The sequence below is a fragment of the Mastomys coucha genome, unplaced genomic scaffold (genome assembly GCF_008632895.1).
Source record: "Mastomys coucha isolate ucsf_1 unplaced genomic scaffold, UCSF_Mcou_1 pScaffold9, whole genome shotgun sequence".
Classification (NCBI taxonomy): Eukaryota; Metazoa; Chordata; class Mammalia; order Rodentia; family Muridae; genus Mastomys; species Mastomys coucha.
In genome coordinates, this window is record NW_022196915.1 from 54,570,472 (window position 1) to 54,586,487 (window position 16,016).

Below are 16,016 nucleotides of genomic sequence, written 5' to 3' on the forward strand. Positions count from 1 at the left end.
GCCTAGCCCACCAGCCAGCCTAGCCCACCACCCAGTCTAGCCCACCAGCCAGCCTAGCCCACCAGCCAGCCTGGCTCACCGCCCAGTCAGCCTAACTTATTAGTTAGTCTCATACCCCAGTAGGGACACCCTGTCTCAACAAAGGTGGGAGGCTTCTGAGGAATGACAGAGGTTGGCCTCCTTTCACATGCATGTGTGCAAGTATACCTCTCCACACACCCCACATGCATCACCACATGCACCCGTGTATACACACACACACACACACACATACACACACACACACACACACACACACACACACACACACACACATGTTCAATCTGAGAGGAGACATTTCAGTGGCTGTAATATCTAATTAAGGCCTCTCCTAAACACACTCCTACTACCACACATGTCAGTTCAGGAAAGAATGTTCCCAGAGGTGTGACTGATGACAAGCTGCACTGAAGGTAAAGGTCAGGCAGATGTGGGAAGCGACCACACTCGCACCCTCATCAAAACACCATAAAGCCCGACCTGCTTCCCAAGCTAAAGCCAAGAGTCCGCACGCAGAGCTTGTCATCAGATTCAGAGCTGCTGGGCTCACTGCCATTTATGTTTGGAAAGGCAGTTGTTTCTATTACTAGGTCACAGTGACAGTATGGATTAAGAATTAAAACAAACCTCCCAGGATCTTGACTAAGATGGGAACAGAAGTGTTAGAAATAAATATGGAGGATCCCAATGCACCCTTCATCTAGTAAACTGGAAGTGCTTAGTAAGACTGTGTGTGTGTGTGTGTGTGTGTGTGTGTGTGTGCATGAATATGCTTCTTATTGTACAGGTTGAACATCCCTTTAAAAATCCAAAATGCAAGGCTCTAAAATTCAAAACTTGTTGGACTGTGGAATGAAAATTCCACTCCAGACCATGTCACAGGATCCAGCTGAAAGGTAGATGCACTAAAAAAGAAAAAAAACTCTACTAAATTACCTTCGGATTTTGTGTAACAGGTGTATATGACACATAAATGAATTTTGGGTGCTCACTTGGGTTCCCAGAATGTTTTATGATATGTATGTAGTATGTAAGCACTCCAAAAGAAATTAAATGGAAATCCTCTGCTTCTAGGCATTGTGGATAAGGGAGGCTCAGCCTGCATGCGGGAATGGGCTTTCTAATCCCGGTGGAGTTACACTGGCCTTGTTCCACACGAAAGTAACAAGTAAAGAGAGGGAAGCCTCGAATGTCCACCCTTCTGACTCCTTTCAGAGTTCCAGGGCTGCCCACTGTCCCTGTCCAAATATCTACGTTAGCCACCGAGTCTTTAAAACTTACTCTGAATACACAGCTTTACTCTGTGCCTACCTCCCAGAGCTCAGAACACCTCTGAGACTTTATTTTACTTGGTGATCTCAGAGTCCCTACTAACATCAGTCACCCATGCTCATGAGCACTTGAGTGGTTTATGGAACCAACAAACAGTCAATCAATGGATATGAACTCAGCACAGAAAGCCAGGGCCAGAAGTAAAGCGGGTCGTGGGCCTGAAGCCATCTGTAGTAGCATTAGCTTAATCACAGGAAAGAAGTACTCTGTAGTGAGTGACTAGATGCTGATACCGGATGCTTATAATGTAATATTCACATTTTCCAATGCACCACTCTGTAATTGGTCACTTCCAAGTCAGTGAGTCACCAGAGCATGCGGGATACTGTGACCGTCTTGTCCAGGGACAGTTAACTGAGACAAGAGTGAACTACCTAATCTAACATAGTCTTCCATTGGTCTCTTCCCTCTGTGGTCTCAGCAACATCGCCCTGTTCTCCCCAGAGTAAGTGTCTGGTTATTTTTGTATTTACTTTCTTGTCCTGTCTTTCTAGGCAAACCCCACGCGAGGCAGCAGTTGACTGGTTTCTCACTCATTTGAGCAGAGGTACCATCTCTTGTGCTTAAATGCACTGGCCACATGGTAGGGTGAAGCAGGTGTGGCTGAAAAAACAAGGTGACCTGCTGAAGTGCCCAGTGTCTCCGTCCCCATGCTCACAGATCCGAGGCAGAAAAGAACATTCATGAGGGAGGATGTATGTCCTGTTGCCAAACACCTTCCAGGGTTTAAGAAGCTAGGTGGCGGCACCAACAACAGGCAAACCCATGCCAAGGAGGAAGGACAAGGGGCATTGGCTTCAGCTAGCATTCTCTTCTCTGACAGTCTCTGAAGGCAAACAATTCTCCAGGAACTACAAACAAGAAGCAGTATACTGCCTCTATCAACTCACTTCCTTCTTTCATCTTTAAGTAACAAATTAAGCTAAGGTGGGGGTGGTCACTAGACCCAAGGGACAATTGAGAGCAGCTCTCTCATTAAAGGCTTAAAGTCAAAGATTAAGTCGTCTTGGAGTGTCTCAAGCATTTAAATACAGAGTCAGAATAGGATAACAGAGCAGTCATGGCTCTTTGGTGTCTACCTAAGGGAAATAAACACACATCCTTGCAAAACTGGCCTGTGAATGTTTACAGCAGCATCATGACTGAAAGATCTAAACACCTCCAGTATCCATCTGATGATGCATGGATGAGCTGTGGTCTACTCATGCAACACTAACTGAAAGAAAAGGAAATGGAGTATTAATGCTTGCTATAATGTTTACAAACCCTGAAAACAATAAACTAATCAGAGGAAGTCAGCCGCAAAGCACCACACACACTGTTTGGCTGTGTTACTATAAAAGGCTAGCACAAACAAACTCACAGAAGCAGAAAGCAGCTATTTGCCTAGAGCCAGGCAAATGGTTGATAAATGGTAGTGATGGGGGTAATGGAAGTAGATTGTGATTGACAGTTGCCCAACTCCCTGGATAGTATGCTTAGTAAATAACCACGGAATTGTAGACCATGTGGGCAAACTGTGTGGCGTTTGAGTTATATCTTAATAAAGCTTCTGTTTCAGATTACAAACAAAAACATACACAATAACTCTGCAGAGGGCAGGAGATCGGGAGTGCCTCTCAGCAGGTCACAGTCTCTTCTTACCTCACTTGCATTCATTCCAGGCTTTTGCTGAAGGCCAAGAGCAAGTCAGAAGCTATGTTGAGCACCTGGAGATTAAGCCTGAGCCAGCTGGGACTCTGCAGTGGTTACTGCTCGTGGAGAATCACTCACTGAACCACAGGGCAGGAAGCAGCCACGGAGGAGTCCTCAGTGGCATTCTGTTGTGGGTTGTGGGCCAAAAACATTAAAGAAAACTGTCTGGGAGGACGCAGTTCCATGCCAGAACAGCACACATAGATCAGGTATGCTTGTCTCAAAGGTGGGGTGGGGCAGAAGGCGCAGAGGGAGAGTCCCCAAATCACCCACAGGAAGCTGCAAGACACAAACCCCCAGAGGCCAAGAAATGGTGCCAGCCTTGCCCTGGCATTCTTCCTGGCAGTACCGTGGGCGTTTCCATTCTGTTTATTTGTTTTAAAGGAAGACAGAGGCAGGGAGGGGGAACCAACACAAGTCATTACTCGGCATTTCCTGCGGGTCTTATGTTTGCAAAGCACTCCTGCCCCCAGTCCTCAACTGCCTGAAGTAATAAAGGAATTCAAGACTCAAGCCAAGAACTCAAAGTACTAAGCAGACAGAAGAGCCTCCCCCTGAGTGTGAGGCACGGCAGGCACTATTTAGAAACGAACCCCATAAAAGAAATGCTATTGGAAGAAATATAATCCGATGTCAAAATCCATGTGAAATTGACATGTGACTTGGAGGTCATGAACTCTGTAGGTGTTCTGTCTCCTCACTCACACCAGGACACAGGTCCACTTTGAAAGCACTGTGGTTGACATCCTTCTCTGAGAGCCCAGCATTCTACCACTGACATTCAAACACTCCATGGCAACAAGTACAAGAGAATCCTCGTCTTGCTGGCTGGGCCTCATTATCCCCAGAATGCAATGCCAAGGAGGTTTTCCATGGGGGGCTCAATGGAACAGTCTGCAGTCACACTGTGTAGGAGCTGCAACACACCAGAAGCACCTTGGCTTGGAACCTGGGGCTCAATCACATAGGATTCGAAACAGATGGGATTTGTGTGTCTGTGTTTACATTAAGAACAATATGAGCATCCCTAATCCAAAACTACAAAATCCAAAATGCTCCAAGACTCAAAATGTTATGAGCACAGATGTGACTTCACAGGTGGATTATACACCATGATGACATTATTGAAAATACTCTACAAAATTTTCTTCAGGCTATGTGCATAAGACATGTATTAAAAAAAGAGAGAGAGATGAGTTTACAGCTAGGCACTATTCAAGATTTCACTATGCATATTCCAAAATCTCAAACAGTCTGAAATCATAGACTTCCAGTCCCAAGGACTCTGGATAAGAGATCCACCAACATATGGTGGCGTACTCCTTTAATCCCAAGAACTTGGGAGGCAGAGGCAGGTGGATTTATGAGTTTGAGGCCAACCAGGTCTACAGAGCAAGTTTCAGGACAGTCGGGGCAGCTATACAGAGAAATCCTGTCTCGGAAAAACAAACAAACAAAAAAAGAATGAACATACTCGATGTCTGGACCGGCCAGCGCCCAAAGCAGACCTTGGGTGCAAACTCCGCAGTCAGTCCCACAACACCCAGAGGAAGCTCCACTTCCAGGTGCTCTAACACGCCCAGGATCAGAGATGAGGAGGACACAACATCTGTCCTAACACTGGGAGTAACTGGGACCAGCGAGACCCAGGCACTCAGAAACTCCTCCAGCCCAGTGGCACTGGTTCCTTCCGGTCTGTCTGGGCCAGTGCCCTAAGCAGACCTTGGGCCCAAATTTTGCAGCCAGTCACACAGCATCCAGAAGTGACTCCCCTCCCAGGCACTATTATACTCCCAAAATCAGAGGAGTGAGGAGTAGACATCTATCCCAACACTGGGAGCGTATGGGACCTGTGGGACCCAGGTACACAGGAACTCCAGCAACACAGTGGCTCGGGTTGCTTCCGGTCTGTCAGGGCTATGCCCTGAGCAGACCTTAGGAGCAAACTCTGCAGCCAGTCCTACAACACCTGGAGGAAGCTCCACTCCCAGACTCTCTAACAAGCCAGGACATAGCTTGACTCTGAGGAGTTCTGACACAACCAGGATCACAGGAAGGACATGCTCCAGTCAGATTTAGCAAGTAGCACATAACCAGATGGAGGGTGGAGAGCAGCATAAGAAAATAAACAACACAAACCAAGGTTACTTGGTATCATCAGAACCCGATTCTCCCACCATAGCAAGTCCTGGACACACCATCCAGAAAAGCAAGATTCAAATCTAAAATCACTTCTTATGGTGATGATACAGGACTTTAAGAAAGACATAAATAACTCCCTCAAAGAAATACAGGAGAACACAGGTAAACAGCTAGAAGTCCTTAAAGAGGAAACACAAAAATCACTTAAAGAACTACAGGAAAACACAATCAAATAGGTGAAGGAAATGAGCAAAACCATCCAGAATCTAAAAATGAAAGTAGAAACAATAAAGAAGAAATCAGAAAGAGAAACAACCCTGGAGATAGAAAATCTAGGAAAGAAATCAAGAGTCATTGATACAAACATCACCAACAGAATACAAGAGATAGAAGAGAGAATCTCAGGGCCAAAAGATACCATAGAAAACATTGACATAACAGTCAAAGACAATGCAAAAAGCAAAAAGCTCCTAACCCAAAACATCCAGGATGCAATGAGAAGACCAAACCTAAGGATAATAGGTATGGAAGAGAGTGAAGACTCCCAATGTAATGGGCCAGTAAATATCTTCAACAAAATTATAGAAGAAAACTTCCCTAACCTAAAGAAAGAGATGCCCATGAACATACTAGAAGCCTACAGAACTCCAAATAGACTGGAGCAGAAAAGAAATTCCTCCCGCCACATAATAATCAAAACACCAAATGCACTAAACAAAGAAAGAATTTTAAAAGCAGTAAGGGAAAAAGGTCAAGTAACCTATAAAGGCAGGATAAAGGCAGGCGTATAAGAATTATGGCAGACTTCTCACCAGAGACTATGAAAGCTATAAGATCCTGGGCAGATGTCATACAGACCCTACAAGAACACAAATGCCAATCCAGGCTACTATACCCAGCAAAACTCTCAATTACCATAGATGGAGAAAACAAGATATTCCATGACAAAATGAAATTTACACAATATCTTTCCACAAATCCATCCCTACAAAGGATAATAGATGGAAAACATCAACATATGGCGCAAAACTACACCCTAGAAGAAGCAAGAAAGTAATCTTTCAACAAACCCACCAAACCTAATTCCACCTTACAACAAAAACAACAGGAAGTAGCAATTACTTTTTCTTAATATCTTTTTTTTTGGAGACAGGGTTTCTCTGTGTAGCCCTGGCTATCCTGGAATTCACTCTGTAGACCAGGCTGGCCTCAAACTCAGAAATCCACCTGCCTCTGCCTCCCAAGTGCTGGGATTAAAGGCATGAGCCACCACTGCCCAGCTTTTTCCTAATATCTTAATATGAAAATTAATATTACCAACATATCCTAATCGACTGAAATCCCAAAATATGAGGAATTAGAAATTTGTTGACTGTCATCCAATGGTCTCTCTAATTTGGTAATTGGAAAAATAGGTCCAATATTGTACAATCCATATATACTTTCTGCTTGTTTGTATGTGACAGTGTCTTGCTGTATACCACATAATGGTCTTGAAATCATGCTTCTCCTATCTCAGCCTCTCTATTAATAGTATTGTTTATTTCATGTTTTTACACTATACTATGGTTTTCAGAACAGCTTACATATTTCAAAAGTATTTGTACAGCCAAAAGAAACATAGACAATTAAATTGGGAGGTGGCTTGTAAGAGAACAACAAAGAGTGAGACTGAATGCTTTGCTTGACATTTATAACTACTGTATCAAGTTTGAAGAAGAGGACTTTTTAAGTTACTCTTTCTCTGAGATGAATGCTTTTCCAAATTATCATAGCCAATGAACCAGATTCTTACCCTCACCTAATGTCTGTGCCACCCTCCAAGCAGAACCATTGTTCACTGAAACACTTGGTCAATGACTTTATGGATAGACCATCTTAATACACACACCATGTCTTAAATGGATGTAAACTGTTCTCTGTGGGCTGAGAATAAATTCACTCACTCAAGTCAATTAGCTTTGACCATAGCAGGAAGTCTGTATCCAAAAACCATGCCTACAATTCATTCCTTAGCTCAGCAGAACTGTCAACTCTCAGCTTAGCTACGAAGGAGGTAAAATCTTTTGGTGATGTGAGGATCATTGAAGTACAGCCTTATTGCAATGAAATCCAATGTCTAAAAAGTGTTCTTATTTTGGGTTTGTACCACAGTAAGAGCTAAGATTTTTAGCACTACTAAATATAAACCAAACAAACAAACAAAAAGACTTTAAATATTTATGTTCACTTAAAAAAATACTAGTAGTGATGTATTATTTTAAAATATACAGTTAATATGTTTGGAGTTATTTAAAATTTATATTGAGAAAAATGTATATATTTTCAGTATATATATTTCAGAGAGACAACCCTGGAGATAGAAAACCTAGGAAAGAAATCAAGAGTCATAGATACAAACATCACCAACAGAATACAAGAGATAGAAGAGAGAATCTCAGGGCCAAAAGATACCATAGAAAACATTGACACAACAGTCAAAGAAAATGCAAAAAGCAAATCATTGCTGTAGATAAGCATCTACATAAGACTGTTAAATTGATTGTTGTTTTATATCAAAGAACTTTTATAATACTTATTTTTATTGTTATGACATTTTATCAATTTTAAAGAATATGACAAAAAAAGATATTGTAGGATTTGAACGGGGGGTCTCTGGGAGGAGTTGGGGTACAAAAGGGAAACAAGAATGTGATTTAATTCTATTTACTTAAAATATGTTTTTAAATGTTAACAAATTCAGATAAATTGAAATTATGTACTTTTTCTCATCATAATGCAATAAAACTTAAATCAATAAAAAAATTTTTTTTTCAAAAAAAAAAAAAGAATGGACATACTCAAAGCCACTACTAATATGACCTCTATGAGAACGTGCTTCAAATAGCTACCACAAAATATATTAGCGCCACATAAAAACTCCCACTACCAACCTATTTTGAGAAATCAATCTTAAGAATGCATTTTAGGGATGGCATAAGTTTATGTCTGATTAACATCAATACTCTAGTCTTCTCTGGTGTTATCCATAGAGCAATTAGGAAGCTCTCCCCGCCACTTACCCTGTTCCCCACATCCCACAGAGAGAGAGACACACAGAAATTAGAGAGTTTACTAGAGAAAGGGAAGAATTTCCACCCAGCACTTGTGGTAGCTTCTTGCCTGGGGCATTTGCTGATGTAAGAAAGGATGCCTACGTGAGTGGCTTAGAGTAACCTTTCTAAAGACCTTATATGGGGTCATCAGGACAAAAATTAGAGAGCTGAGCCTCAACAGTTCATTGGCTGTAATCATAAAGCTTTAGCATGAGTGAACACAGTGATAAAAGGCTTAATAAGCAGGAGTTAAAAGAGATGTTTAGCACAATTCTAAAACAGTAGGCATTCTAAAAACAGGTTTGAGACTATTGCATAAAGCGAAAAAATTTCCATCTCTGTAGAGACAGAACCTACAATCATGTTGGTCAAAAAGGCAGAAAAAAAGGTAACATACAGCAGACCGAAAAGCAGGTATAAGTAATCTGGATCCAAATATCATCGTGTAACTTAGTTCTCAACCATCCTTATGCATACATTTCTTTAAGCCCACGTGGAAGTTATCAAAGTTAAACATGTGCTTTTTACCTGCACAGTGGGAAAGTATGTCCACGAAGACATACCTGCCCCTCTGACAAAGGACTGATGGAGTAAGGTCTAAGGGGACTGTGGTTTCCAGAAGCAAGAGTCCCAGAACTTGCATGTCAGCTGTCATGAGTAGAGAGCACTAACTTCAAAACAATGGCTAGTGAGGCCTGAAGGTGGCAGGGCGGTAGTTTAAAGCAGGAACACGGATGGAGGAGTCCACATGGCCCTCTCTGTCTACTTGCTACCCCTGGGAGCCCAACAGCTACCATGGAGCTGTCCAGAAGGGAGAGTGATGCAAGGGCCCAGCTCCAAGGGAGGCAGCCATCACAGCAGCGCCCCGTGCAAGCAGGCGGATGACCTAGCTTCACTATGGCCAAATCCTGTTTCCTTTTTCCCTAGGCTTCCCATCTTCCCCACTTCTTGAATCATCCACTCCTAACCTGGAGATCCGCACAGGCTTGTCGGTGATACTTTTACACTGTCCCAGCATTTACCAGTGCAGCGTGTCTGGCCCAATAAGCTTTGCTCTAAGAGAGAAAAAAAAAAAAAAAAAAACCTGCCTAGCTTCCTGTTGCCGCCTCTTAATCCCAACATTCACAGGGTTATGATAAACTGGGCTCAAAAGTTTGTTCTCTGCCTTGCTCTGTGACCTCAGTGGCTGGGATACACTCTCGTAGTTCCAGGGTTTAGGGCTAGAGATGTGAATTCCTGGAGGAGGACGCCTGGAGGGATAGATGCAGGCATGTTCTGTGCTTTGTACAGTCTTAAGAATTGCTCCGGTTAGACAGAGCCACTTCCCAAGCCTGAGCTAGCTGCAGGAAACAGACGAATACAAGCAGGACCTGCCATTATAGTCCTGACCTAATTTCCCTCAGAGTCTCTGTACTACCACAAAGCCCCGCCCTCACTCTCCCCCAGCCTGGGAACACTAGGTACCAAGTAGAAAGAGAGCCACCCTGAAATGGCGATGTTTCCTTTCAGCTACCACAGGCCTGAGGTTCTGAGTGTGTGTGTGTCTCCCTAGCCGACTCTGCAGCCAACTCTTTTGTATCCAGCGACAAGAATCTGGTGTGTGGGCATCTCCTCATTCTCATGAGGTGGCTGTGTCGAAAAATACCCTCAGTATAGGGCTGTGTGACCTTAGGTATTCCCAAGGCTTTCACTGTTGGCCCTGCAGCAAGAGGAGCAGAGCACATGGATCCTAACACTTAAGTGCTTCATTATTAACTAACTCCTACTGATCCTTCGTGGGTCCCGCCCGGCAGGAGGCCGCTACACTCACCCTCATACATCTCCAGGATGTGGACGGTGTCACCGATCTGCAAGGAGAGTTCCACATCTTGAGATGCATTGTAGTTGTAGATGGCTATAAATGGGGAGAAAAAAAGAGGAAGGGGGGGTTAGAAAACACGCACTTTTAAAAGTTACTACTATTTGCTCTAGTTTGTGTCTCTGCTATTGTGATAAAATCCTGACCAAGTTTACAATCTATCATCTCCAGGAGCTCAAGGCAGGACCCTGGAAGCAGGAACTGAAGTAGAAACCAGGAAGGAACACTGTTTTTTAGCTTGCTTCTCCTGGCTTGCTCAGCTACTCTACTTATACAGCCCAGGTCCACCTGCCTAGCGATGGTACTACCCACTGTGGGCTACCCTCCACCAACCAACCGTTAAGACAAGTTCCCAGACCAATCGAATGAAGAATTCATCAGCTTAGGTTCCCTCTTTCCGGGTCTGTCAAGTTAACCACCAACACTATCCATTACAGTACTTAATATGCCAGCTACCTCTGTTGAATGATTTCATATGATCCTCCGTATGTAAAGCATTAAACAGAGCTGTATGTCCTCCAGCATGCTGACTGGTTGCCTGACACATACCACATCCTATGTCAGATAAAAAAAAAGAAAATAGATGTAGCCTCTGTTCCTAGGAAACATGATAGTCTACTGGGAGGAAGAAAGATATCAAATGTACAATCCGGATCCCAGAAATAACTCTTTAATTAAACTTGGGACAACACTACAGAAGAATCCAGGCTAGAGAATACAATGAGAACTTCTCTAGGTCAGTCCCCTTGACCATGAGACAACAGCCAATGTGAAACTCATTTAAGCTGACGGTCTTTAGGGTACAGGGGGAGTGGTCCCTTGGCCTCCTTGACATGGTGTTCTGCAGTCATTTGAATGCATTTGAGTGACAGCTACCTCTAGTAACAGAGTGATATAGGTCACAATGCAGGGATGGTACCTTGTCCCAGCCCTCAATACGCTGGGGACGGAGTAACCCTAGCGCTCCATAGTCCTGAGGACCTTGTTAAGTCCCCAGAATAGAAAGCAGCAGACTAAATCACAACTGAACCAGGGGAGACCAGGACAGAGCTTTGCATAGGTGCTTTGCCATAACTCCACAGGAGTGACTAAGAGGCATATGAAAACACGTTCAGTAATATTAGTCACAAGGGGAACGCAAATCAAAACCACTATCAGATGCCATGCCCACACCTCCTAGAACAGCTGCATTTAAAAAGATGTTGGCCAAGACAACAGAGCAGCTTGAACTCACGACCTTAGCTGGTAGGACTGCAAAATGGAAACAAGGCCAGCAGTTTCTTAAAAGTTAAATAAACTGGCCGGGCAGTGGTGGTGCACGCCTTTAATCCCAGCACTTGGGAGGCAGAGGCAGGTGGATTTCTGAGTTCGAGGCCAGCCTGGTCTACAGAGTGAGTTCCAGGATAGCCAGGGCTATATAGAGAAACCCTGTCTCGAAAAAACAACCCCTCCCCCCAAAAAAGTAGGTTTATAAATTAATTAATAATTAAATGTAAATTAAGAGTAGATTAGACTCAGTAAATCCACTCCTAAGAGAGTGACAGAAAGAAAAACCTACACACCTATACAATACCCTTAGCTCAATGCTCATAGATGCTGCCTAGGAAGAGATTTTCAAACCAATCTCCTGCAACTGTAAGTGATGGAACTGAAGATCCTTAGTTACCTTAGGGTGTTTTCTACAAGTCGAGGAAAGAGCAGAAAGTGTGGAAGCTGAGATTTGCTGTGCCAGCCACCTTGGAGTCAGCAGTAGCATGGACTGGATTCCCCTGGTAAAGTCTTTAGGGGCATGCAGACCAGTCCACACCTTCATTTCAGAACTCTGGGCTCCAGAACTTGATGTAGCACATTCTTGTTATCCAGAGCCATTGAACATGCCACTGTTTGCTACATCAGCCACTGGGAGCCAACGTGGCTGAGCTATTCACACTAGTAAACAAGAGGAAACATCTCAGCTACGGCTGGGCACACAGCTTTGTGTGGTACGGTATGCTGTGATGTCTGCACCCAGTGGACTGCATGACCCTGCCACAGGATACCTCAGTGATATTCAGTCTCTTACAAACCGTGGTGTGGCCCAGACAGAGAGAGCCCTCTCCTACACTGTCACTCCAGATGGTTGACAGACCTAAAATAATGTCTGTCAGTGCTAGCAGGCAACGACTACATAGTATCACTTGAGGAATACCGCCTGTGAAGTTTCTGCCCCATAAACACCAGGACCTGACATTGGAACCCTAGCCCCCATTTTTAAGGCCAGGTGTGGGCACAAGTACATCTGTAATCTTGCCTCGGGGATATGAAAGCAGGGCTCATGAGTCGGCCGGTCTAGCTAGTTAGTGAGTTCCAGGTTCGATGAGAGAACCTGTCTCAAAAAATAAAGCAGAGAGCAATGAAATAAGACACCTAATGTTGACCTCCGCCCTCTACACACATATATCCTATATGCATGCACATGCGCGTACCCATGAACACATACATACACTACAAACATACACACACACAAAGAAAAAACAAGAACAAAATATATCTACACATATTCAATAGACACAGTATCTTTTCCCGAATAGTTTTGATCTGAAGTGTCTCACACCTTGTTAAACAACTTCGAGTCCCCTTCCCACCAGAGAACATATCGACTGGTTGCCTATTTTGTATCACAAACTGTCTTAGAGAGTAACAAACACAGAGATGTACCTCCTAAGCCCTAATTAAAACAGATAGGGGCCTGGCCATAACTCAGTGCAATGGGATACTATTCAGCAATGGAAAAGAATGTATACAGACACATGCCACAACCCAGATAACCACAAAGTATGATTAGCAAAAAGCAGACACAAGCAAACACATTTTTATTCTGTTTGTCTTTGGACTGCTCAGAATATGATAACCTGACAGACATTACAGCAAATGACTTGCTGTTCTAGCTGGATATGAGAATGGCCTCTGAGCAATCTATCCATTCAGGAGCTTCTTAGGGAGGTGAACACACCCCAAACTGAACTGTGGTGACAGTGAAACGGTTCCATCAATATTTACTAACGTCACTAGACTGGGGGCTGGGAGGAAGGCTCAGTGGTTAGAGCTCTCACTGCTGTTGTAGAGGCCTAGGTTTGGTTCCCAGCACCCATATCAGGCATCATAACTCCAATTTCAGGGGACCTAACACTGTCTTCTAGTCACAGACACCTCCTCACGTGTGGTGCACATAAATTCACACACACAGACACACATACACACACACACACACACACACACACAAATAATAACAAACATTTCAAAAAAACCCATTGGGCATTGAAAATATGTGGATGTGACAGTCTGAATATTATGCTTCTGAGAAAAAGTTCTTTAAATAGATTTACTTCTTGTCTTTATTAATGGGTAATCCGTATCCACCCAAGAAAAAAGTACCAACTTGGGAGATAACAGCTATAAACAAGGAGTTCACCATAGGCTTCGTTTCAACAGGTCTAAACAGCAGGATGACCACTCAGTTCCTCCTCATATCCTACTCAGTTCGGGAAGAGAGGTGTCCCATCACTGCCTGTGGCAGGCACATCCTGTTCTTCCCTCCCTGGGCTGCAGCTCAGCTCCTATCACTGTAAACTTGTCAGCACACACCCGCCTAGGAAGAGAATGAGCTCGCCCCCAGGCTCCTCTCAGAAATGGCCTCTCCTTTGGGGATGGAGGTCACAGTTCCAAATAGTACCCTTCTGCAGGATACTTGGAGAGAAGTACCCTGGCAGTTATTTTCTATTGCGCTTTCAGAGAAGGCTGTGGTTTTTGAATAAGGACCAGCTGGGGAAGTGGGTTAGGAGAAATGATACAGAATTCAGGAGGAGGAGTTCCTGCCCCCAACCCCCACCCCCTGGGCTCTTGATGTGTCCCCAGCCTGCAGCTACTGCTGTTGCACAACAGTTCAACTCCATCTGATGGCTACAGTTGGCTCCAAGGGTTTACCCTGAAGGATGTGATGGGTTTGCTACAGAAAACATGGCCCTGAGATTCCTGACACCACCTAGACTCCATTCACAGCTGTCCCGTAAAATGCTTCTTCCTACCACCCCTCCCCCACGGAAACAGGAAGTAGTGAGGCCACTTTGTCACAAGCTGTGTAATGATCATCTTCACTCTTCCTGATTCTTAGTCATGGGAAAGTAAGCAGAGGCTCTCAAAGGCAGTCTCCTGTTGTCGGCTCCAGGTAAAAGCAGCTGTCTGAGACTACTGGAAACACAGGCGTGCATATTCACATGTACACATGCAGGTCTGCATATACACTTGAGCAAACACACGCAGGAATGAACCTAGCCACACACGTAGGCACAAAGACAGACACATGCTCTTACATGTACACACACACACACACACACACACACAACCAAAGATCAGCAATCTCCAAATGTTCCATCCTTAATTATGCACTTTTTCTCTACTGCATGTCAAATTCACCCTCTTCTCTAGTCAACATTCTCCTATGTTCAGGGACTAGAGAGATGGCTCCGCAGTTAAAGAGCACCAGCTGCTCTTCTTCCAGAGGGCCTGGGTTCAATTCCCAGAACCCACAAAGGGGCTCACAACCACCTGTAACTCCAGTCCAGGGGATGCTATGCCCTCTTCTGGCCTCTTCGGGCACCGAGCACATATGGTACATAGAGACACATGCAGATAAAACAGCTGCGCACATAAAATAATTTTTTTCAAAGAAGCTTATAATCTCCTTAAAATTCAGTGTTCAATTCCTGTCTTAACTGCCACTTCTCTCTTCTTTAGAACAATCCAAATCTCACATCCACAATTCGACTCCACAAACTGCACCTGAGCACCCTTCTCTACCCAGCATGATGTCTCTCTTCTCTGAAGTCCCACACCTTTCCCCTTCCAGAGTTAGCAATCCCAGATAGCCCTGTGCATCTGTCTGCCACAATTAAGAGGTGAAGCCCTCCTGAATGTGGACCTGGCTTCTGACTACCTTTGGTCAACTACTGGTGAGACACACACACTTACACAGACATAAACAAAGAGTAATCCAAGGTACAAATGACAACTCTTGATTTGTTTACATATTGTTTTATTAAGAGCATCACCATACGCCATGTTATCCTCCCAACGCTATATAACCTTGCGTCTATATCTCTATATGCCCAATCTTCCATCTTCCCAGGGCCAGGATTACAGGTTTGTAGCCACCATGCTCAATGTATGCAATGCTAGGGATTGAACCTAGGGCTTTTGTGCACGCGTGGTCAGCAATCTAATGTCTGGGTCATGTTTTCCACTCCTTATTTTACATTTTAAGCATATAGTTTGTCCTTTTTATTTTAATACTTCATTAGCCTATCTTCCCACCCCCCACTCCTCTGTCCCTAGTGCCCTTCTTCCTTTCAAATCCTCTTTCTACTTTCGCATGCTATATACATGTATGTGTGTGTATATACATATATACACATATGCATTTGGACTACAGCTGCCATACTCAGGCTGACTGACTGCTGACACAAGGCTCTACACTTGTATCCATCTCCCTGCAAATACATAATTTCGTTCTTATTTTTTAATGGCTGAATAAAAAAACTCCATTGGGCATGCATATATTTTCCAAATACGATATTTGTAAATATTATTTGTAATCCTTCTATAAAATACACAGAACAGTCCAGTCATTCGCCCTTCTTCCCCAAACACAGCCATGTTTCTGCTTCTCTCCACAAAAGGCACCTGTGGTTTCCCATTGAACAGCAACAGGCTACCAGAAATATCTCTCCAGACACTTCTCTCTCTCTCCAGACACTTCTCTCTCTCTCCCTCTCTCCCTCTCTCTCTCTCTCCCTCTTGCTCCCTCTCTCTCTCTCCCT

General features: G+C 43.9%; 1 protein-coding gene across 1 annotated transcript in view; it reads right to left on the reverse strand.

The window, feature by feature from the left end:
• Dock5 (dedicator of cytokinesis 5) overlaps positions 1 to 16,016 on the reverse strand; it is a 195,487-nt gene that overhangs the window by 129,410 nt on the left and 50,061 nt on the right. The window contains exon 2 of the mRNA XM_031361039.1: positions 10,114 to 10,197. Within this exon, the coding sequence (XP_031216899.1) occupies positions 10,114 to 10,197 (84 nt within the window). The remainder of the gene's footprint in view (positions 1 to 10,113; positions 10,198 to 16,016) is intronic.